This window comes from Stegodyphus dumicola, chromosome 1 (assembly GCF_044657685.1).
Source record: "Stegodyphus dumicola isolate Sdum_Otavi_A_Nest chromosome 1, ASM4465768v1".
NCBI lineage: Eukaryota > Metazoa > Arthropoda > Arachnida > Araneae > Eresidae > Stegodyphus > Stegodyphus dumicola.
In genome coordinates, this window is record NC_140768.1 from 142145965 (window position 1) to 142169521 (window position 23557).

Genomic DNA, 23557 nt, shown 5'->3' on the forward strand with positions numbered 1-23557 from the left:
CGGAAGGAAACATCTCAACTCAATTGTTTTAGTGAGCTATTGTTGTTTACTTAGTTGATGTAATTTTGATCGGATTAGCTTTCTTTGCGCTTTGGATTGCTTTCTACTTAACGTTTTAGAAGTTTAAAATATAGCTACTGATTATATTGCGCGATGTTGTGAGAATATCATTCAGGAAAAATCAGCCCAGTCTTTTGTTATATTTCTTGTGATAAGAATAAATTTTATTAACTTTTTATCGGAATTGTACATTCAATCTATTACGAAACCGTATGCACGCAACTATGCATTTACTAGATTTAGATTACTTTTAACGTGATCTGTAACTCAAATAACAAAATGTTTATAAAATGTTAATAAATACCAAAACTTGAATAAAATAGGTTTTATATTCATAAACTAAAACTAAATACTTGACAGCTAAATAAAAGACTGACTCCGTCTTTCCCTGAAGCTATGAAATTCCTCCCTGATGAGAATCCCTGTTCTATAGGCTTCTTGATTTTAAATTAAAGCAAGAAAACATGTTTAAAATTCTATAGAACAATAGCTTAATTTTCTATAAACTGTTTTGATATTTTCAGTAGAAGTCTATTAGTTGATTTTACATACATTGTGTTAGATTTTATGCCTGGGAATTTTAGAAACTGTAAACATTTTCATGAAATCTCTGCACAAATCTCTGTAGCAGCATATAGTATTCATGCGCGTGAGTATAATTATTTAGAAGGCTCAGTAAAAACATGCTTGAAATTACGTGTACGGCCTTGCCGATTGGGGGGTTTAAGCGCGACTTCTAAACGTAACTATGAGCGACAGCCAAAACTCGCCGAAATGTCACCAAGGCTGATGAATTTTTAGAGTTAGCAGCGCCAATAACTTACATTTTTACTTGTTATTTAAAACCCATTTAATCTGCATATATTGTTGCGTTTTTTTCTTTTCTGCTTCTGACACCAGTTGTTACGTCGTTTTCTTCCTTCACGTTCGTACGGGGTTCGTAGATTTGGAGTGGATAACGACGACACTTGATGAAGTATCGAAACACACTTTATTTAGCCAGTACTACTACGAAGAACTACTATAAACACGCTGACACAATCAGCGACACGGCCTTCAGGTTATCAGGCTATCACGGTGGAGACAGCTTCACTGCAAAGCACCAGAGTACAGCTTCCGACTCTGTTCCGTCGTTCTCGGAACTCCACGTACTCTCGAGACTCTTCCCGCTACAACTCGCGATGCACTCGACGACACACGAGCACAGCTCCCGACTCAGTCGGTTCAGTCGTTCAGTCGTTCCCGGAGCTCAACAGCAAGCTCTCTCGACGATGCACTAACAGCGATACTCTACGAAACTCTTTCGGTGCATTCGACGATCCAATCGGCACTCGCTGGCCGGCTGTCAACGCGATCGTCTCCGCAGGGATTGACTCGGTAGACGAGACACACTGTTTATGTGAGTATCGTTTGCTTCATTTTATTGTTGCAAACAGCGTAAATTCCTTTTGTTTTTCTTCATTTAGTTTTGAACTTTATGTGTGGCAACAAGATAATTGATTGATAGAATTGTGTTTGTAACAGCCATGTAGAATGGCTCGCTTATTTTGTATCAATTATTTCGCATCGCTGACATATTATTTATAATTAGTGTAATGAAATAAAAGTGTAGGAATACAGTCCATTTGTTGATTGATTATAGTTTGTGAAACATATTAAGTTTAAGAACATTTATGTGTTGGTCAAAAGTCTAGCCGGAAAGCTAGTGAAGATAGTGACTGTTCTAAGTGTATTCTAACAACGCAAATATGCATATTGTTGGTGAAAATATTCCTCCACTTTGTGAGGTAAGTGGATTTTGAACAAAAATTCGTTTAATTTGTTGTTAAATTTTAAGAACAATGTTGTAATACAGCATAGAATTCGATTTCATTTTAATAATAGTGTTAAGTGATTTAAGAACAATTTCTGTTTTTGAATTGATCAATTATGAGTGAACTTATAACTTTTAAAACAAAAAGAGCGGTCTTACGCAGGAGTGTTACTAATTATGTAAAGAAAATTGAAACTATTTTAACTGCAGATGAAATTAATTTAATAGAACTAGAGGAATGTGTCGAATTATTGACACAAAAAGAAACTGAGTTAAGGAAGCTTGATTCTGAAATCGAAAGTTTAATTACAGATACTAAAGAATTAGAAAACGAAATAGATAATGTTCAGGAGTACACAGATAAAATTTATTTGTGGAAATTTAAAGGTAAAAAAATATTAAAAAATCAAAATAGTAAAAATAATTCTAATGGTGTAGTTTCAGAACAGGTTCTTGACAATATTAAATTACCCAAGTTAACATTACCGACTTTTGGTGGTAATATTACAGAATGGATAGCTTTTAAAGATCTTTTCAGTGCTTGTGTAAGAAATAATACAAATTTATCTAATGCTCAAAAATTGCAGTATTTGTAGGCTTCGTTGAAAGGTGAAGCATATCGCATTATTCAACCCATTCAAATTTCGGATTGTAATTTTGAAATAGCATGGAATCTGTTAGACGAAAGATATTCAAATAAGAGAGAATAAATTTTTGCATATATTAAACGTTTTCTAAGCTTACCAACTATTCAAAATGAATCAGCATTTGCTATTTTAAATTTAGTTGACAATATTAATGAAGTAATTCGTTCTTTAGAAGTATTGAATCAAACCATTGATAATTTTGGTGACACTTTAATGACTTATTTAATTTTGCAAAAATTATACCCTTCTACAAAATTATGGTGGGAACGTCAGTTAAAATCTAATGAAATTCCAAAACTTACGACTTTAATTGAATTCCTAAAAAACTATGCTAGAACACTTCAAAATAGCAAATCAACAAGTAATAAGGTACCTAAATCTGTGTTTCAAAATAAGAATAATTTTATGGTTGCTACTTTGGGTTGTGGTTATTGTAAAGAAGATCATAGTTTAGCCAAATATTCGAAATTTCTAAATTTATCGGTTCAGCAAAGGATAGAATTTGTAAAATCTATTCGTTACTGTTTTAATTGTTTATCTAATATGCACTTGCTCAAAAAATGCAAGAGTTTAAATACATGTCAACATTGCTTTAAGAAGCATCACAGTATTTTGCACATTGTAAATAATTCAAAGAATAAAACTCAGTTAAACAGTATATCTCCGCCTACGCAATCTATCCCTAAAAGAGATGAATTAACGAGTCTTGAGGACGTTTCAGCCACAGTTTGTGCCTCTCATTATGATTCGAATGCAAAAGGTAATCAAACCAGTCACATTTTATTGTGTACTGCTTTAATAAAAGTTCAAAATTCTAAGCAACAATTTGTGAAGTGTAGATGTTTATGTGACACTGGATCTCAGAAATCATTTATTTCAAGGGATTGTGTGAAGAAATTAGGATTACGAGTGAAAAATAATTCCATTTCTGTATCATGTTTAGGAGAATTTAATACTATAAGTAATGGGGAAGTCGATTTAGTATTCACTTCTCATTTTAAAGGTGATATTCGTATATCAACATCAGCGTTTGTACTGGACAAGGTGACAGATAACATTCCCTATGTATCTTTGCCATCAATCATCTTCGATAATTTCAGTGATTTACAATTAGCTGATCCATTATTTTACAAGTCACAACCAGTTGACGTTTTATTTGGAGTAAATGTATTTCTGCATTTAATGACGGGAGAAATTGTCAAATGTGGTCCTGATCTACCATTTGCTCTAAATTCGAGGTTGGGATGGATAATTTCGTGTACTACAAATTTTGAATCTACAAATTTTGAGCCAGTATATGTAAATCATTTGAATACAAACACAGATGAGTTAGTAAATTCTTTCTGGGAGTTAGAAAAGTTTCCAAATGTACAACCTTTAACAAATGAAGAAAAGTTTGTGAAGAACATTTTAAAAACTCACATTTTAGAGACACAGCAGGTCGTTATTCAGTTGCATTACCATTCAAACATAATAGAGATATTCTAGGTGACTCTCGTGAAGTGGCGTACAGAAGATTTCAATACTTGGAGAAGAGGCTGTTATCTATGAAAGAAATTTACAACCAGTATATTCAGTTTATGAAAGAGTACTTTTCACTAGAACACGTAGAATTAGTGCCAGACACAGATTATGAATTAGAGAATAAACACTATTATATCCCACATCACTTCGTGTTGAAGGACTCTAGCTTAACAACAAAATTGAGAGTTGTTTTCGATGCGAGCGCTAAAACAACCACAGGTGTTTCTTTTGATACGTTAATGATAGGCCCAAAAATACAAGATGACTTAATTTGTATTTTACTAAGATTTAAACTTCATAACATTGCAATAACCGCTGATATTAAAATGATGTACAGACAGATAAAGTTTCATGAAAAAGATAGAGATTTTCAGAGAATATTCTGGAGAGATAGCCCGTATAAACAAATACAAGTTTGTCGTTTGAAAACAGTTACATATGGAACTGCAGCTGCTCCATATCTTGCAACCAAAGTTTTGAGTCAGTTAGCGATTGATGAAGGATTGAACTTTCCAAAGGCAAAGAATATAGTTTTAAGAGATTTTTATGTTGATGATATGTTAACTGGTGTAAAAGATAGTTCGGAAGGTATTGCATTGATAGACGAATTGCAACAACTGCTAAAAAGGGGTGGCTTTGAGCTTCACAAATGGTCTACAAGTGAACCGTCATTGTTAAAAGCCTCTGGCTTAACAAACACAGATAGTGACAATATTCATCGTGTAATAGAAGACAAAACATTGAAAGTTCTGGGATTGGAATGGCATCCGGACAATGATGAATTCAAATGTAATGTCGGTGTAATAGAGTATCAAAGTGTTCCGACTAAAAGAATTATTTTGTCATTCGTAGCAAAACTATTCGATCCATTGGGGTGGATAACTCCGTTTGTAATTCTCGCTAAAATGATCCTTCAGCAATTGTGGAAATTACAATTATCATGGGATGATCCTGTAACAGAAGAGATTGATCGAAATTGGAGAAATCTATGTAGAGAAGTTAAACTTTTGAATTCTATAAATATACCTAGGAAAATTCTGCTACCTGATTATTTTCGATGTGAACTTTACGGATTTTGTGATGCGTCTGAAAGAGGTTATGCAGCAGTTATTTATATAAAAACTTGCAATAACTCTGACATTAATGTTAAACTCGTAACAGCTAAAACTCGTGTAGCACCATTAAAATCTATTACGATTCCAAGACTGGAATTATGTGCAGCAGTGTTATTGGCACGCTTGATTCAGTCTGTAAAAGCTGCATTAGTTATAAATTTTGATTTAGTGCAAGCTTGGAGTGATTCACAAATGGTGTTGTCATGGCTAAGGTCAGATCCTAAAAAATGGCAAGTATTCGTATCCAATAGAGTTTCTGAAATACAATCCATCTTATCACCTGAGAACTGGAGTCATGTTGATGGAAAGGAAAATCCAGCTGATTGTGCTTCACGTGGGTTATTTCCTGCAGAACTATTATCTCATAAATTGTGGTGGAATGATCCTTCTTGGTTAAAGTGCAGTGAGATTGCCTTGTCTAAAAATATTCTTATAGATGAAGAGGCATTACCAGATGCACGTAAAACAGTCTCATTTGTAGTTTCTGAACCTGTACAGGAACTTGCTATTATATCAAATATATCTTCATTTCCAAAGTTACAACGCACATTTGCTTGGATATTAAGATTCATATCGAATTCTAAAGTAGCATATCTAGAAAGAAATACGTCTTTTTTATCTAGTAATGAAATTCGAGCTGCAACTTTCTGTATTGTCCGAATAATACAGCGATTTCACTTTTTTAAAGAAATTCAATGTTTGGGGTTGGGAAAGGACTTACCTACAAACAGCACTCTACTTAGCTTGTGTCCAATTTTAGATGACAACAAAGTGTTACGTGTAGGAGGAAGACTGAAAAATGCGCAACTATCAGAAAATGAAAAACATCCAATCTTATTACCTTCAAAATACAATCTGACAGAAATCATAATTAGACACTTTCATGTCAAATATCTGCATGCAGCACCGGAACTTCTTCTATCTTTAATTGGACAGCAATTTTGGATCATAGCTGCTAGATCTGCTATCCGAAAAGTAGTAAGATCTTGTATCACGTGTTGCAAACTTACAGCTAAAACTGCAAGTCAAATAATGGCTGATCTACCGGAATCTAGAGTAACACAATCGCGACCATTTCATCGAACTAGAATAGATTTTTCTGGACCGTTCATGATTAAACATCGTGCAAGACGTGGACAAAAATCATTTAAATATTACGTATGCTTATTTGTGTGTTTTGTAATCAAGGCAGTACATCTTGAAGTGGTAGAAGATTTGTCAACAAAGGCATTTTTAAATGCATTGAAACGATTTATTGCAAGAAGAGGAAAACCATTTGAGATTTATAGTGACTGCGGTACTAACTTTAAAGGTGCAGACAAAGAAATCAGAAAATGTTTTTTGCAATGTAAGCAAAATCAAGAAATTCACAAATTTTTGTCTTTAGAGGAAATAAAATGGATATTCAACCCGCCATCATCTCCCCATTTTCGTGGACTATGGGAATCGGCAGTAAAGTCAATGAAATTACATCTAAAAAGGACTGTTGGTGATACTGTGCTGACCTATCCGGAATTTCAGACCTTGATAGCGCAGGTTGAGGCTTGTCTCAACTCTAGGCCATTGTGTCCAACATCGGCTGATCCAAATGATTTAACTGCATTAACACCTGGTCATTTCCTAATAGGAACGTCTTTAACTGCCATACCTGAGCCAGACCTAAATTATAGTTCCTTCAATCACCTTGACAGATGGCATGTGAGACAGTTTATTTTTCAGCACTTCTGGAAAAGATGGAGTCGAGAATACCTGTCTCAGCTTCAACAAAGACCTAAATGGCAAAAAAGTCAAAACAATTTAGAAGTCAATGACTTAGTCCTCATCAAAGAAGACAACCTTCCGCCTCTTAAATGGAGGTTAGGGAGAATAATTGCTGTTCATCCGGGCTCAGATCAAAGAGTCAGAGTTGCTAGTATTAAAACTGGTCATGGTGTCATAAAACGACCAGTCGTGAAATTGTGTCCTCTTCCTATTCAGACTAAAAACTATGAACTGCTTCGCATAACTACTCTAGCTTAACAACAAAATTGAGAGTTGTTTTCGATGCGAGCGCTAAAACAACCACAGGTGTTTCTTTAAATGATACGTTAATTATAGGCCCAAAAACACACACACTCAATCGATGAGTGATGCACACTGACTGACTGCGGACCAGCAGGGTTTATATAGCTTTCGGCTTGTGTTCGGGAACATTCTGGACTAAACCGGTAAGAATTCGTTCCAGAAGGTTCTCTTCTCCAATCGTCCATGGTATATCGACAATTTTGTCTCCAAATAAGCGATTTCTCGCCAAATGTGGAACCCTGCTTTTTCTTGCCATTTTTATGGCAACCAAAAACTGCTTTGCGGGGAAGCTATCTCACCGCGCTTGTACACTTCGTAACAATATATTAGAGCTGGGAAAGAAGAAGAAGTTAGTTGCAGAGTTAACATAAGATAAAATACGTTAACTGAAAATAAACCTTGCTTACGTCAATTTGTTTACGTTGTTTCGAACTCACAGTAACCCTTTTTTCATCTGTTACCATCTGTCTTTGCAGGTGACCTGATGGATTATGCGTGCAGAGAATGCGACGTTTCCGTCTTCCTCGTGCTCTGTCTACCGTCTTGCTGGCGCTCTGTTGCCTCTTACTCACTATCAATGGTTTCCTAAGGGTTAGCCTTAGACTGGGCATCGAGACCAGCCTCTTCCGATCTCCACCTTTTCCATCCACGCAGCACGGCCTCAACACTCCCCCGAGGACCCATCCGGAGCGCCCTTGGTTCATGAAGGGTGGTACCATCCGCCCCATCGAAACCAGAATCGGAGGTAAGGCGAAGTGTTGTAGTTTATACAATTCACGTTCAGAGAGTGTCAGGATTTTCCGCCATGTTCTTTAAATTCGATTTCCAAGTTCCAAGTTCCTCTTTTGCCGTAATTATCAAGCAAAATGCAAGATATGTTCCGGCTGTTATCAAGTGATTGCACAATGGGAGCAGAAGGTAGACCGAATCCAAATCGTAGGTCCAAGAGAGCAGAAGCTGATGGTGAAAGAGGCGAGACAGCTTGTCACACTAGCTGTAAGCAGACACGGCATTGGCTGTGGGATTCTCAGGGAAATTCTGCTAAAATAACATATTTACAAAACTCAAAGCAAGTAACAAACAAAAAATAATTCAAATAGGTGCAATTAACAATCTTGTGTGCTATTTACAACTATACAAATGCCGAAGTTCAACAGGAAAGTTAACAAGTCCGTACCATGTGACCTACGGACCAAGGCTCAGACGTATGCTGCTTGAGTTTTGTAACTTCGCAGGAAATTGACAGCAGTAAAGTAATCTAAGTGGGAAAGCTATGATTTTTCTTTAATAAATATGCAGCGTAGGGACGGAGAAATCTATCCTCATCTAAAATCTCATAATTGAATAGTGAAAAGTCTTTGAGATGATCGCAGTTAACTGCTCAGTTAAAGAAGTTGGTATTGATTTTTTGAAAGAATTTTTACAGAGGATCAATTTTCAAATCAATATGCAACACTTGACACCGAACAAAATCGTGTGCATTCGTCATGATTCTGAGGAATTTATTTTGAACTGTCTGAAGCTTTTGTATATCCTTTGTTGTTGCAGCGGTCCAAGCAGATGCAGCGTATGTCATTATCGGTCTTACTTATTGAAAGATATATCAGTCTCTTTTTCTGTATCTTCAGTTTAGAGTACTCAGTGATTGGATAGAGACATTTCATAACTCTCAATGCTTGGTTTCGGACGTTTTGGATATCAGCATTCCAAGTTAGCTGGCTGTTAATTGTGACACCAAGGTATTTAGCTTTACTAACGATCGGCACAGGTTCGTTAAAAAAGTACAAGTCCTTCTTTAGAGGACATTTCTCTCTCTTTTTTTTAACAATGAGAAACTGCGATTTTTGTGCGTTAATTCGCACTTTCAGCGCTTGCACCAATCTTCAATGAAAGAAACATTGTCTTACAGGTTTTTGATTGCATGATTAATATTTGCTGACCTAACTGCAAGAGCAGTGTCATCAGCTTAGCGTGCTAGAATTGCACTATTACTGTAGTGAATTTTCGGGAAGTCAGAAACGTAATATAAATAAAGAATTGGCCCAAGAACAGAATCCTATGGAATACTGCTTTGCGTATATCTAACGGTAAAGAGCATGTACCCTGCAGAGACTCTAAAAGTTCTGCTGGAAATAAATCAAGGTATTCTCTTTCAAACTTTTGATCGATCAGCTCGGAAATAAATCCCTCATGCCAGACGCTGTCGAAAGTTTTCATACAAGGACATACAAGGGCAAAATATAGATTTTTCTGCATGCGAAATTAAACATTTTCCTGGCTACATCGCATGTTAACACACTGCTACACATAGTCTACACATAGTCGCTACAATATACATTTCATAATATGCATTGCGTTGATCATTGCACTGTACTTAAGGCACATTTACAACTCAATGCTACACTTAATACACTACATATTCTTTGCAACATATTACGCTGAACATTATTCTTGACAATTCAACATAGATTCTGAACAATGTAATTGCTTAAATAAGACATAACTAGATTATATAGTACATAACTTCGTTATATAACACAGACTTAAATAAATAACTTAATACAATAGATAAATAAATTAAGAGCTCTTAAATAAAGAGCAAAATTGCACATTACAAACAAATTACATATTTGCACACAGAAATACTCGTTGTTTACTTTGTGCTGTACTTATAATATACAAAATACAGATTTAAGGACACAGCACAGCCCATATTACTTTTGATTAAATAGCATGTTAAAAGTTAACTGTAGCATACATTTTTCTGTATTCTTAAAACATACCAAAATGCACATCTAGCATGAGAACAGCTGTATTTAAATTCAAGTGGAGTGCTGGGCCCATAAATTCAGTGATTCTCACTAATTGCTATGGTTTTAATTTAATTACTATGCTTATTTACATAACCCATTCCCAGTATCCTGTCAAATTATCTTTTTGTGCACAAGTACCATGAGCTCACAAATGAAATGTAGCCTTATGTAACTATTGTAATATTCTGCAAACTGCAGCCTTTTAATAGTATATAAAAAAGACCCAAATCTTGGCACCAATGTGCCCATCGGGGTGCAGTTCTCTAGTTAGTTAGTATACGCGGGCTATACCATTTCTGTCAATCACGATGTGGTGGTGACCCATATACTAGTAGCAATTATTATAGTAGTTATATGTATGTAAATATTATTGCATTCTGTAAATTTTAGTGTATTGAGTGATTTATATATAGCAGTGTGTTAACGCGTATATTATGAAATGTATAGTGCATGGTAAATACGGTATTTAATGTATCTAGCACATGTAATTTTTTAACTGCAATTAATTTAATCTGTAATTTCCCCCCCTCAATGTGTATTTCTAACTATGTTTTTATAAGCTTTTTGTATTAAGAATTTTGTTGTATATAACAAAGAGTTACTACCACTGCCTATATTATTTAATGAAGAGTAATGTTCAATGTAATATGTAGCCAATACACACAGTGCATTAAGTGTAGAAATGAGTTTTGTAAGGTGTCCTAAATATAGTGCAGTGTTCAATGTAATATGTATTATAAAAAGTTTAGTGTTTTATATATAGCAGTATGTTAAGGTGCAACGTAAACAGTAGAATGTTTAATAACAAAGTTATTTTTGGTATGTTTTAAGAATACAGAAAAATGTATGCTACAGTTAACTTTTAACATGCTATTTAATCAAAAGTAATATGGGCTGTGCTGTGTCCTTAAATCTGTATTTTGTATATTATAAGTACAGAACAAAGTAAACAACGAGTATTTCTGTGTGCAAATGTGTAATTTGTTTGTAATGTGCAATTTTGCTCTTTATTTAAGAGCTCTTAATTTATTTATCTATTGTATTAAGTTATTTATTTAAGCCTGTGTTATATAACGAAGTTATGTACTATATAATCTAGTTATGTCTTATTTAAGCAATTACATTGTTCAGAATCTATGTTGAATTGTCAAGAATAATGTTCAGCGTAATATGTTGCAAAGAATATGTAGTGTATTAAGTGTAGCATTGAGTTGTAAATGTGCCTTAAGTACAGTGCAATGATCAACGCAATGCATATTATGAAATGTATATTGTAGCGACTATGTGTAGCAGTGTGTTAACATGCGATGTAGCCAGGAAAATGTTTAATTTCGCATGCAGAAAAATCTATATTTTGCCCTTGTATGTCCATGTACTTTGCCCTTGTATTGTTTTCGACGTGTAGCTTCAGATAGTTGCGGGATCCGGACGATACCCGATTAGTCTATGTAAGCCGTCCGGGTGTCCGGATCTGCTCTCACCTGTCACCTGTTACTGTAACTGCAGATAGCTGGTCACAGAAGCCAATTGCTCCGACGGAAGTTGGCTAAGGTGAGATTTCATCCTTGCTAGTAAAATTCATTCATATACTTTAGCCAATCCAGGTAATATGCTAATACGTCGAAATCGGTCTAGTTGCGTATGATCCCTTCCGGGCTTAATGGATCACGATCATTTTTGCAATCTTCCATTGTTGAGGAAAGTACAAATTCGTCATACAGGCACTAAAGATGGACGTGGTTCTGCATATAACATTCATTGGACGATAATTGTTTATAAATTCGATTATTGTTATAGTCATCTTTTATAGTCTAGTATGATTGTTTACACTTAGCTAAGAAAGTTTAGGAGCCATTTACAGTTACCTACCAGTGTTATTTTGCTCGCGCGAGATACCTTTTCTTTTCCAATAGCGGGCTTTAGCCGTTTATAGGCGTTGGCCACTACTGCGGTCGAAGTGGCTGTCATTTTATTATGGAGACACCTAATAGGCTGGCTACCATTGCCTCTTATGAGGGGTTGGATAAATTACATCCATACCTTCTCTGCGATTGGAATTCGAGTCACTAAACACTTTCCCGTCTGCCAGCTTGTATATAATACGTCATCAAGGTCATTCACACTTGCAAAACCTCTGAGAATTAGCATGTAAGCCGAAGTTATTTCCCATGCGCACTTGATACCTATCCATCAACGATGTACTTCCTTCGTATAGTATAACTATTTCTATTATTAGTAGTATTAATAGAAGAGGCATCACGAGATGGAGGAGTCTGTCTTATTCGTTAACAATAAATAAATAAATAAACTGTTTCGTATTTCTACCAAAATATCATTATATTTAATACTGAATAAACATTATTCGTATATATTTAAATGCACATGCTATGAAATCTATAATGTTGGCCACCTCCGGAAATGAACAGTGCTCTAAAAACACGAATAAGCATTTTGTTGGACTTTCCAAGGCGACCAGTTGATTAAAAGACCAAAGAGATTTGGTTCCTACAAATTTGTATACAAATTCTAAGGACTTTTGACTTTTTCATCCTTCATGAGTGGAATTCTGTTGGATATAATCTTTTCAAGGCGATCACTTGATTAGAAGTCAAAGCAAAGAGACTACATATATGTAAGGACTTTTTATCCTTCATATTGCAAATCTAGAAAGAAAAAGACAAAAAGAAAAGAAAATCCCATTTATATAATTGATAAAGAAAGAAAGAAATTGATTGATTATGAAACAATCCAGTTCTTCACATGAGGGAGATCACATTATGATCCTATTGGAATTTCTTATGTTTCCATTTGATGCATATTTCCCTCTCCACAAAAGTCATTACTGATCCTTTCGCAACTTTTGATCGCAGACGTATATTTTCAATTACAAAAATATTTTAAATGTGCAAGCATTCATGTTTTAGAGATTAAAAAAGAATTTTATGAAAATTACTAAATTTAACACTTTATGAGGTTCCCAGGTCTTCATATCAAAACATATTAATAATTTATATTTATAAGGGGAATTTCATACTCATTAAAAAATTAAAAATAAAAGGTTTAGTCTTTCGCATGACAAAATTGATCTCAAAATTTAATTTCAAAATTTTAGACGTCTGACGTTATTCTCGAATTTCATTGAGAGTTCGGTTTAAAAATAACTTAGAATGATTCGAGTTTCGTTATTTTGTTTTTTAATACCATTCAGTCATGTTCTTTTGTGACTCATTATTGTGTGACATTCTTTAATTTGTAATTTTCTTATAACGAGGAATTCTAAAAAATAATTTATGTTTTCAAACTCTAAAACTATGTTACACTCATGGACAAAAAAATTAGCGCACCAAGAAGGAGTCGTCAAAATGAAACGAAATTTTACATACGTAATGACTACTTTGATATAATTAAATGATAAGAAAATCAAAGAAAAATGATAATTTATTTCAGAGAAAAAGGCAAAAGAACGGAGGAGTTAATACTCCGTTGGACCCTCTCTAGCGCGAATGCACGATGCGATACGATCGGGCATTGAGTCATACAAGTTCTGTATGATGTCTTGAGACATTTCGTTCCATATTTGCTGTAACCTTGCCTCTAGTTCGTTCAAACTCGTGGGATGCCCAACTCGTCGTCCCAAATGATCCCAGATATGCTCGATTGGAGACAAATCTGGGGATCAAGCAAGCCAAGGAAAGGTAGTAACAGTGCGGAGACAGTCTTGTGACCCTTTTGCCGTATGAGGCCGAGCACTGTCTTGTTGAAAAATGGCTTCTGGGAGCCGTTGCATGAGTGGCAACACAGTTGGTTGCATGATTTCATGAACATACCGCTGGGCTGTCATGGTGCCACGGAACAATACTAGGGCTGACAGTGTATTTTAGGCAATGGCACCCCATACCATCACACCAGCTGTGGGAGCGATGTGTCGCTCCCACAGCTAGCAAAGGCAGGATTGAGCAAAAGTAGGATTGAGGCGTTCACCACAGGCTCTCCACACACGAACACGATTGTTCATCACTGCCGAGATTGAATCTGGATTCGTCGCTAAAGACGACCTGGTTCCATTCCGCTGCAGTCCAGTTTCCTCATGCTCGACACCACTCCAGACGGAGGCGTCGATGGGTGGGCATCAATGGCAGCACACGTAATGGGCGCCGCGATACCAACTGTCCTTCAGCCAGGCGCTTTCGTATGGTTCGAGAAGACACAGGGGCCCCTAGTGAAGGTGCTACCTGTGCCTGAATGGCGGCCGATGAAGCAGTTGTCTGTACGCGTGCATTTCTTATGATGTGGCGGCCTTCTCGACGACTGGTCTGTCGAGGGCATCCTGAACCTGTCTTCGTGTACATGACATCTTTTGGGTCCACTGGTCCCAACACTTCCTCACAACACAATCAGAGCGGCCTAATGACGAGCTACTCGCCTAGCTGACCACCCAGCTTCCATCATCACGATGATTCTCCCCCTCTCAAACTGCGACAACTTCTCATATTGTCTTCGAACACGGCGTAATGGCATGTCTACCTCAGCTCTTCCTTTGTAAATGATTCAGCTCACTCAAACAAGCTTTTGGTACCTGTTTTATACTCCACAGAGTACGACGTTCAGCGCGCTCTACCGGTTATACTTAATGCGCAATCACGCTGCATTTCTAATCATTTGCATATCTCCCCGACATGTACCTTCATTGCAAGTTTCGTTACGATCCCGCAATTATTTCTTGGTGCGCTAATTTTTTTTGTCCATGAGTGTATTATTATTCTCCTGAAGGTTTGGGTTCTAGAGCACGAATTCTTTAAGTTTGTAGATAAGATCTCTTTTTAAGGAAAACTTACGTTAGTCGATATTTTTCAAGACTTTTAAGATCTTGTCCTCTTTGCTATCATCAAGTTAAATGATCGTACTGGGAAGCCGAGCGACTTCTCAACACAGACGACTTGCGGTGGAACTTAAGAATAATTGAAGAATAAATTCAAAGATAAATAGTAGTGCTGGGCTAGCAATTTAGTTTAAGGCGATATACTTATTAAATGGTCAAAAAGGTGTATTAGCAAGTCAGCGTAACAACAGCGAGGACAAACTAGTAATGTGAGCTGGCTAGCGAAATCATTCTCCGAATAAACCATTCATTTCGTTTGATTTTATACTCACTTCACTTGACCTTTAAATTTACATCCTGGCAAGGAAATGCGAGGGAAAAATAAGAGGTTCAGGAAAAATACCAAACTTAAAATAATTTGTTAGGCACACTAAGGGAAACCCTACAAGACTATCTACACAGAAATGCTCGTCACTTAAGTTGTTAACATAATTAATCGTTTTTTAATCGGATATTTTATTTTTAGTTAAGTACAAATGCTAATATTCCTCTTTTCATTTTGTGTACGTCTCATGCAGAGGACTTCCAGCTTTGAAATTAAATACCTCTCAGTTTTCGTCTACATGATTTATTTGTTTCTTATTTTATTTTTTTATAATGAATATGACATTTTTTTAAAGTGTGAGGACCAGGAAACGTATAAAAAGTTAAATTTTGATTTTTTTTAAATTTTAAAATGCAAAAGCATGAATATTTATCATATTGAAAGCAATTTTGTAATTCAAATTGTATCTATCTGTCTATGACCAACGGTTAAAATAAAGTCCGGTTAATGACTTTTGTGAATACGGTGTATACAGACAGCCCCTATATATTTATTAATTCCATGTAATTATTTTTTATCTGAGCGTAATTGTTTACGATTAACTACATATATTAGACTTAAGCGCGAAATTTGACAGAGCAGCTTGAAAACATTTCCTGTTTTATTTTATTTATTTATTTTTTCATTTTAATTGCAGTGAATATGAAATTGCTCAATTTTTAGCTGTTGTAACAAAGCATGTCTTCCCTGCAAATAGCCACTGGTGAGGGGATTTAAAAATTCTCCTGGAAGACATCCCTCAGGAACTTAAGCGCATTTCAGATATGCAAAAGGCTATCGGTCCAAAATCGGGTTGGCTTAAATCGCGAATTCCCAGAGCTTTTATTAGCATGAACGGTCTCACGATCATGACATTAGTAATATCTAAGCTGCGTGAACGTATTATTACGTCACAATCCATAACCCCTATTGATGGTAGTCGTTATAACACTATGTTGTTGCCCAGAGTAATATAGATCTGCTTATAATAGCACGAACGGTCTTGCGGTAATGACAATAGTGATATTTAAGCTATGTGAACGTAGTATTACGCCTAAATTCCTTAATCCCTATTGATGATGGAACACTATGTCGTTGCCCAGTAGTCTAGATCTGCTTTTGTTACCATGAACTGTCTTACGATTATGAATTTAGTAATTAATATGTAAGCTATTTGAACGTAGTATTACGCCACAATACTTAAACCCTATTGATGGTAGAACACTATGTCGTTGCCCAGTAGTCTAGATCTACTTTTAATAGCAAGAACGGTCTTATGATTATGACATTAGTGATATGTAAGCTATGTGAACATAGTATTATGCCACAATCCTTATCCGCTATTAGTGGTAGAACACTATGTAGTTACCCAGTAGACTAGATCTGCTTATAATACTTAAATTCGTGAAATTTCTATAAATTAAATCCGTCAAATGGCTATAAATTATCTTTTCTTTCCTAATTTAAATATTCTTTACAGGTGCGTCTCCCCTTTTGTGGCCTCACGAGGCTGGAAGTGACCGCATCGTCAATCAACTGATGTATCTGCCTCCAGGCTACGCTGCTTTTCGTAATGCCACTCGACCTCCCCTGAAACGTATACTTCTCTACTTCGGGCGCAAGGGGTGGAGTGATCTCCCCATGGGTCGCGAAGTCTTCGTCAGAGACCAGTGCCCAGTCGATACATGTGAAATCACTGTCGGCCTAAAGAAAGCTGTCACTGCCGACCTTATACTCTTCAAAGACAAATTCATTTCACCTACGCACCATAGGTCTCCCCGACAGGTGAGTAAAGGATACTGTCAGGCATTTGCACTGCTTATCCCACTTAATTTTTCGTTTGTTAGTAAATGACCTTATAAGCACCACAATGCTACGAATAAAATGTCGGCCACTCTTCGCTCTCGAAGCGACAGCATTACTCGAATGTCTAACTTGCGTGTTTTTTTGCCACTTCTCGGTTTTGATCTGTAGGAGCTGTTTGGAAAGCTCGAAGTTTAAAGATAAGGCAATTCTTAATTATGTGCTTTTAGAAAGGTTACACAGACTACTTTGAACTGTCACCAAGTAAGCTGATCCACTAAGGTAATAGCTTATCAACCAGCAAATCCTACTGACGACATTCATCTTTTTTCACAACCGACTGAGTTCATGCCGGCTGGAATCATTGTCACAACGGCAGAAGTCATAAAGGTGAAGAGTCATCTGAATAGAAAGTGACTGGAAAATCACGAGGGTACGTGCTAATGTGAAGTCCATACTACTATGCAGTTAGTGTTTCTACGCTGAGTATTAATATGATGGAAGTCAATGGTCTGCGAATCATAGGTGGTGACAGGTGAAAGCGGGTCCAGACACCCGGGCAGCTTATATAGACTAAGTGGATATTGTCCGGATCCCGCAATTGCTTAGTGCAACACCCCCGGCGCCCCACAAGGAACTCATGGGGAGTTCATTAAGACGCTACATATGCTGATGAAGACATTAGACTATACATTTTACACATTGCTACACAGATATTAAATAACTAAAAAATAGATACTAAGTAAATGAAATTTCACGGAAAAATACGAATGCTGAAACAGATATTAAATACTAATGCAGACGTTATACAGATGCTTAGATGCTAAATACTTTGTTACATACTACACAGATATTAAAAACGAATGTTGACACAGCTTCGAAATAGTACTAGTGCGAGTCGTTACACAGATCCACAGATAATAAATACACTACTATATACAGATTCGAAATACTAATGCAAGGCATTACTCAGATATACGGATACGCAGATATGATAAGATGCGAAAGAACTCAGATATACAGATACACAGATATGATAAGATGCGAAAGAACTCAGATATACGGATACTAAATGCAATATTACGAAGATATTAAGTATGAATGCACTAATACAAGTCTTTACAAAAATCCACAGATACTAAGTACATTACTCCATATTACACAGGGTCTGCGAATCTCAGTAGAAGCGATGTACTGATTTCTGGGATCAAGTTAATATTATCCGCTGGGAAGATGTAGTCGAAAGTAAAGTATAAAAATCAACTGCCATATGAGAGAATACAGCAAACAGATATTAAATACGGTCATATACAATGACTTTTAAAGAGGTCTTTTAAACTTTCTGCGGTGATTAAAATATGTAAAGTTTTAAATACACATTTTTAATGTAAAATTTTAAAAATATAAAATTAGAATGTAAAATCTGGAATATCGTATTAAGTTTTCATACAGTTTCTCTCAAAAATTTGAAATTAAACCGTTGTCTTGTCTTGTCATTGATAACTAATATCGCTTTGCAAGGCTTTTCAATGTGTAAACTGATGCTTACTTCTATAGCTGATCTCTGTTACTGCACGACCACTAGATTAGAGCCTTTTAATTTTATATGAATATGTGGTTCTTTTGATTGTCGTAGGCATTATCAAATGCTTGATATATATCCATAAATAATTTAGTGTCATTAATTTGGTCTCATCTCTATAATTTAATTACCTAGCCTTTAAATTAATCTACGTTTACTACATTGATATCGTTTTGTTTGTTAATTAAAAACAGAATAAATTTTAAAGAAAAACTAAATGCTAGCTCATGGTTTCATGAAGCACGGCACACAGCCGCATGGAAGACAAAAATACCTTAATTAGGTCAGTAGTAATATATTTTTTTAGATCGCTGAGTTTGTTGATTAAATTCGAAGTCAAATATATTGCAATTTGCAGAGAGGCAACACAAAGCTTTTAAATCAGAGCTCTTAATTAAAAGTTCCCGAAATTTGAAGGAAATAAGAAATAAATGAATTAAAAAAACAGTCGAAAATACGGGCTTCGAGCGACCAATTTTGAACTTAAGTGAGGCCATTCAAGAAACACATTCATACGTACATAAATAATTAACTAACAGTAGATAAATATTAAGGTTTCGAATAAAATCAGTAAAAATTTTTTAGAATTTTCTCTTAGTTTTTCCTAGGAAAAAGGACAACCCTCGTGTTTAAAATGTATTAGATTACAGTATTTGACTCCCTCATCGTAAGTTCAAACATGTATAAATGTGAAATGTAGTTTTTATTTCAATAACTTTAAAAGAAAAAGTAATAAATTATTAGGTTTATCCATAATATACTTCATGTAATTCGCATCAATGATACTTTCAGCAGGAGTTTGAAAAGGGAGAGGCTTCCCGTAAGAAGTTACCCTTCGAGTTTAATTTTATGCTACAATACGCAGTATTATTTGCAGCATACACTTGCTGACGATTAATGTAGGTAGATTTCGTAATTAAGTAAGATTTAATGGAACATAAAGCATGGAGCAATCGTTTACCATCCTTTTAGAAAGAGTTCGCATCATGTGCTTTAATGGACTTCTGTGTACTTGAATATTGTATTTCTTGACTAGAGGCACATTCCCAGCGTTGAACTATACCTAACACTGCTGGTCAGGATCAACGAAATCATTAATCAGGATTGATGGAAAAAATGAATAATGCATTTATTTAATGGAAAGAGAAACTCATCCACCTAAATTATGAAAAGCAGTTTTATGACGGGCGTGCACTTTGCTTAAAATTTTATAGAATTTGAAAAATATGAGACATAGTCTCCCTTCTTTCGCAGTATGGAAAAAAATTGATAAGATGTAAGAAGCGACAACCATTCTATATGCACATTGATAGACAAGGCAAAGTGGAAAGGAACGTAACGCCGTCTGTCCAGGAAAATTGAAATAAAGCAGTAAAAGTTAAAATTTTAGAATTATAAAAGGGTTAGGAAGAACTGGATTGAAAGTTTCTTCATATTTCTTTATCGTTTTCCTCACAGAATTGAGTACCACCAAAAAACTGACAATTATAATTCCAAAGATACATTCACTGAATTCTGAATATTTATTGCGAATTTGGAACTAGATTCAAGGCTGATTAAATAAGATTACGGTTAATCCTAGAACAGTTAAAAAACAAAGAAAAGAGGAATAACCTGTACTATAGCTAAAATAAAACTATTATTATCACTTTATTTAAATTTCCAAGTAGTATAAATAAGTTTATTTGCTTATGTCAATTAAAGCACTCTTCAAAACAAAAGAAAGGCATTGTAAATAAGGGAAGAATAAACATCACAAAAAATAAGGAAACTAACTAATAAATTGGCATAGCACTTTAGCTGTATTTCCAAGTAGTATAAATAAGTTTATTTGCTTATGTCAATTAAAGCACTCTTCAAAACAAAAGAAAGGCATTGTAAATAAGGGAAGAATAAACATCATAGAAAATAAGGAAACTAACTAAGAAATTGGCATAGCACTTTAGCTGTATTTCCAAGTAGTATAAATAAGTTTATTTGCTTATGTCAATTAAAGCACTCTTCAAAACAAAAGAAAGGCATTGTAAATAAGGGAAGAATAAACATCATAGAAAATAAGGAAACTAACTAATAAATTGGCATAGCACTTTAGCTGTATTTCCAAGTAGTATAAATAAGTTTATTTGCTTATGTCAATTAAAGCACTCTTCAAAACAAAAGAAAGGCATTGTAAATAAGGGAAGAATAAACATAATAGAAAATAAGGAAACTAACTAATAAATTGGCATAGCACTTTAGCTGTATTTCCAAGTAGTATAAATAAGTTTATTTATGTCAATTAAAGCACTCTTCAAAACAAAAGAAAGGCATTGTAAATAAGGGAAGAATAAACATCATAGAAAATAAGGAAACTAACTAAGAAATTGGCATAGCACTTTAGCTGTATTTCCAAGTAGTATAAATAAGTTTATTTGCTTATGTCAATTAAAGCACTCTTCAAAACAAAAGAAAGGCATTGTAAATAAGGGAAGAATAAACATCATAGAAAATAAGGAAACTAACTAAGAAATTGGCATAGCACTTTAGCTGTATTTCCAAGTAGTATAAATAAGTTTATTTGCTTATGTCAATTAAAGCACTCTTCAAAACAAAAGAAAGGCATTGTAAATAAGGGAAGAATAAACATCATAGAAAATAAGGAAACTAACTAATAAATTGGCATAGCACTTTAGCTGTATTTCCAAGTAGTATAAATAAGTTTATTTATGTCAATTAAAGCACTCTTCAAAACAAAAGAAAGGCATTGTAAATAAGGGAAGAATAAACATCATAGAAAATAAGGAAACTAACTAAGAAATTGGCATAGCACTTTAGCTGTATTTCCAAGTAGTATAAATAAGTTTATTTGCTTATGTCAATTAAAGCACTCTTCAAAACAAAAGAAAGGCATTGTAAATAAGGGAAGAATAAACATCATAGAAAATAAGGAAACTAACTAATAAATTGACATAGCACTTTAGCTGTATTTCCAAGTAGTATAAATAAGTTTATTTGCTTATGTCAATTAAAGCACTCTTCAAAACAAAAGAAAGGCATTGTAAATAAGGGAAGAATAAACATCATAGAAAATAAGGAAACTAACTAATAAATTGGCATAGCACTTTAGCTGTATTTCCAAGTAGTATAAATAAGTTTATTTGCTTATGTCAATTAAAGCACTCTTTAAAACAAAAGAAAGGCATTGTAAATAAGGGAAGAATAAACATCATAGAAAATAAGGAAACTAACTAATAAATTGGCATAGCACTTTAGCTGTATTTCCAAGTAGTATAAATAAGTTTATTTGCTTATGTCAATTAAAGCAGTATTCAAAATAAAAACAACATACTGTAAATAATTGAGAAATAAACATCACGAAGAATAATGAAATTGGCTTTTAATAAACTGGCGCACTTTATTGATATTTCCAAGTAGTATAAATAAGTTTATTTGCTTATATAAATTAAATCAGTATTCAAAACAGAAGCAAGACATTGTAAATATGGAAGAATAGACATCATATAAAATGAAGAAGCTATTAAATTGGCACAACACATTATCTTTATTTCCAAGTAGTATGAATAAGTTTATTTGTTTATGTCAATTAAAATCAGTTTTCTAAATAAAAACAGTATATTGCAAATAATGCCATAATAAAGCAATAATAATGCATACATCATGAAATAATAATGCAATAATAATGCATACATCATGAAATAATAATGCAATAATAATGCATACATCATGAAATAATAATGCAAATATTGCAATAATAATTCATACATCATGAAAAATAAAGAAACTACTTTTTAATAAACTGGCATCAAGTATAATGTTACAGAATGAAGCATCGAAGACACTCATTAATCACCATGAGTCACCGAGTAACGTCTCCATATATTTATACAAAGAAGGGGCACCATCCGACACATTTCGGTACAGGACTGGATCCTCGCTGACACATCCAACTATGCAAATTTCAGCCGGATTGCTAATAATATATTATTTTACAATATTTCAGATATTTGGTAGGAATTACATATTTAGTACTGTTGGTCACATCAAATATTTTGCAAGATTTCACCTGTTGTTCATAACTGTGGTTTATTATTTACACTATTTGAGTACATTCCGTTATCTGATAATTGCTAAAAATCAATCACAAAAAATTAATCAAAGGAAATTACACTGCATATCAATCATTGAAAATCGATCACACGAAATATTTTGCGTAATACTAATAACATATTAATCACATAGTATGCATAATATTTTGCATAATACATCATTGTGGTTTAAAAAAGGGAAATGGACATAAAAGCAACCCTAACAACCACATTTAGTGATTCTTATAATAATCCCATTAATCATTTTATAAATATTTAAATATTCCCTATAATTATATAAAGCATTATTTACAGTTATATCAAATAGAAATTTCATAATAATAGCATGTTCACACTCCAAACTTTGGTATACATCAATCTAAATAATCATATGTAATATAAACTGAACAAATAATAAAAATTTTGCGCTAAAAGTTGCATATGATGACACTTAGAACCGTTAGGAACAATAAGATTTCCTAGAATGTAAAACAAAATCCTAACTGTCGCATACGAACTTAGTTTCATATACTTTAAATATAATATCTCTTACATTAGTTTGACGTATTGATTTATATTTTCGATATTTGCTTATGAAAATATTGTGTATAATTTAAGATGCATTTCTAATTATAGTTTATTCATATTTGTTATTTGAATATTATTACTAATATAATTATTGTATTATATATTTCATCACATCTTAATAACATCTAAACACACATTACTTAAACATAAAAACTAGGAAATAAATAAATGGCATCAAGGAGCAATTTTCTCTTTCTTTTCTTATCTGAATTTTCCGCGGCTATTTTTTTCACACTGATAATGTGCGACAGTTATTTTTGCATTACACCTCAATAAAAAA

At 34.3% G+C, this 23557-nt stretch overlaps 1 protein-coding gene across 1 annotated transcript in view; it reads left to right on the top strand.

Moving 5' to 3' along the window:
* LOC118201057 (core alpha-(1,3)-fucosyltransferase-like) overlaps window positions 1-23557 on the top strand; it is a 51834-nt gene that overhangs the window by 18579 nt on the left and 9698 nt on the right. Inside the window, exons 2-3 of the mRNA XM_085821473.1 lie at window positions 7700-7968; window positions 16700-17004. Of these exons, the coding sequence (XP_085677599.1) occupies window positions 7728-7968; window positions 16700-17004 (546 nt within the window). The 5' untranslated portion in view covers window positions 7700-7727. The remainder of the gene's footprint in view (window positions 1-7699; window positions 7969-16699; window positions 17005-23557) is intronic.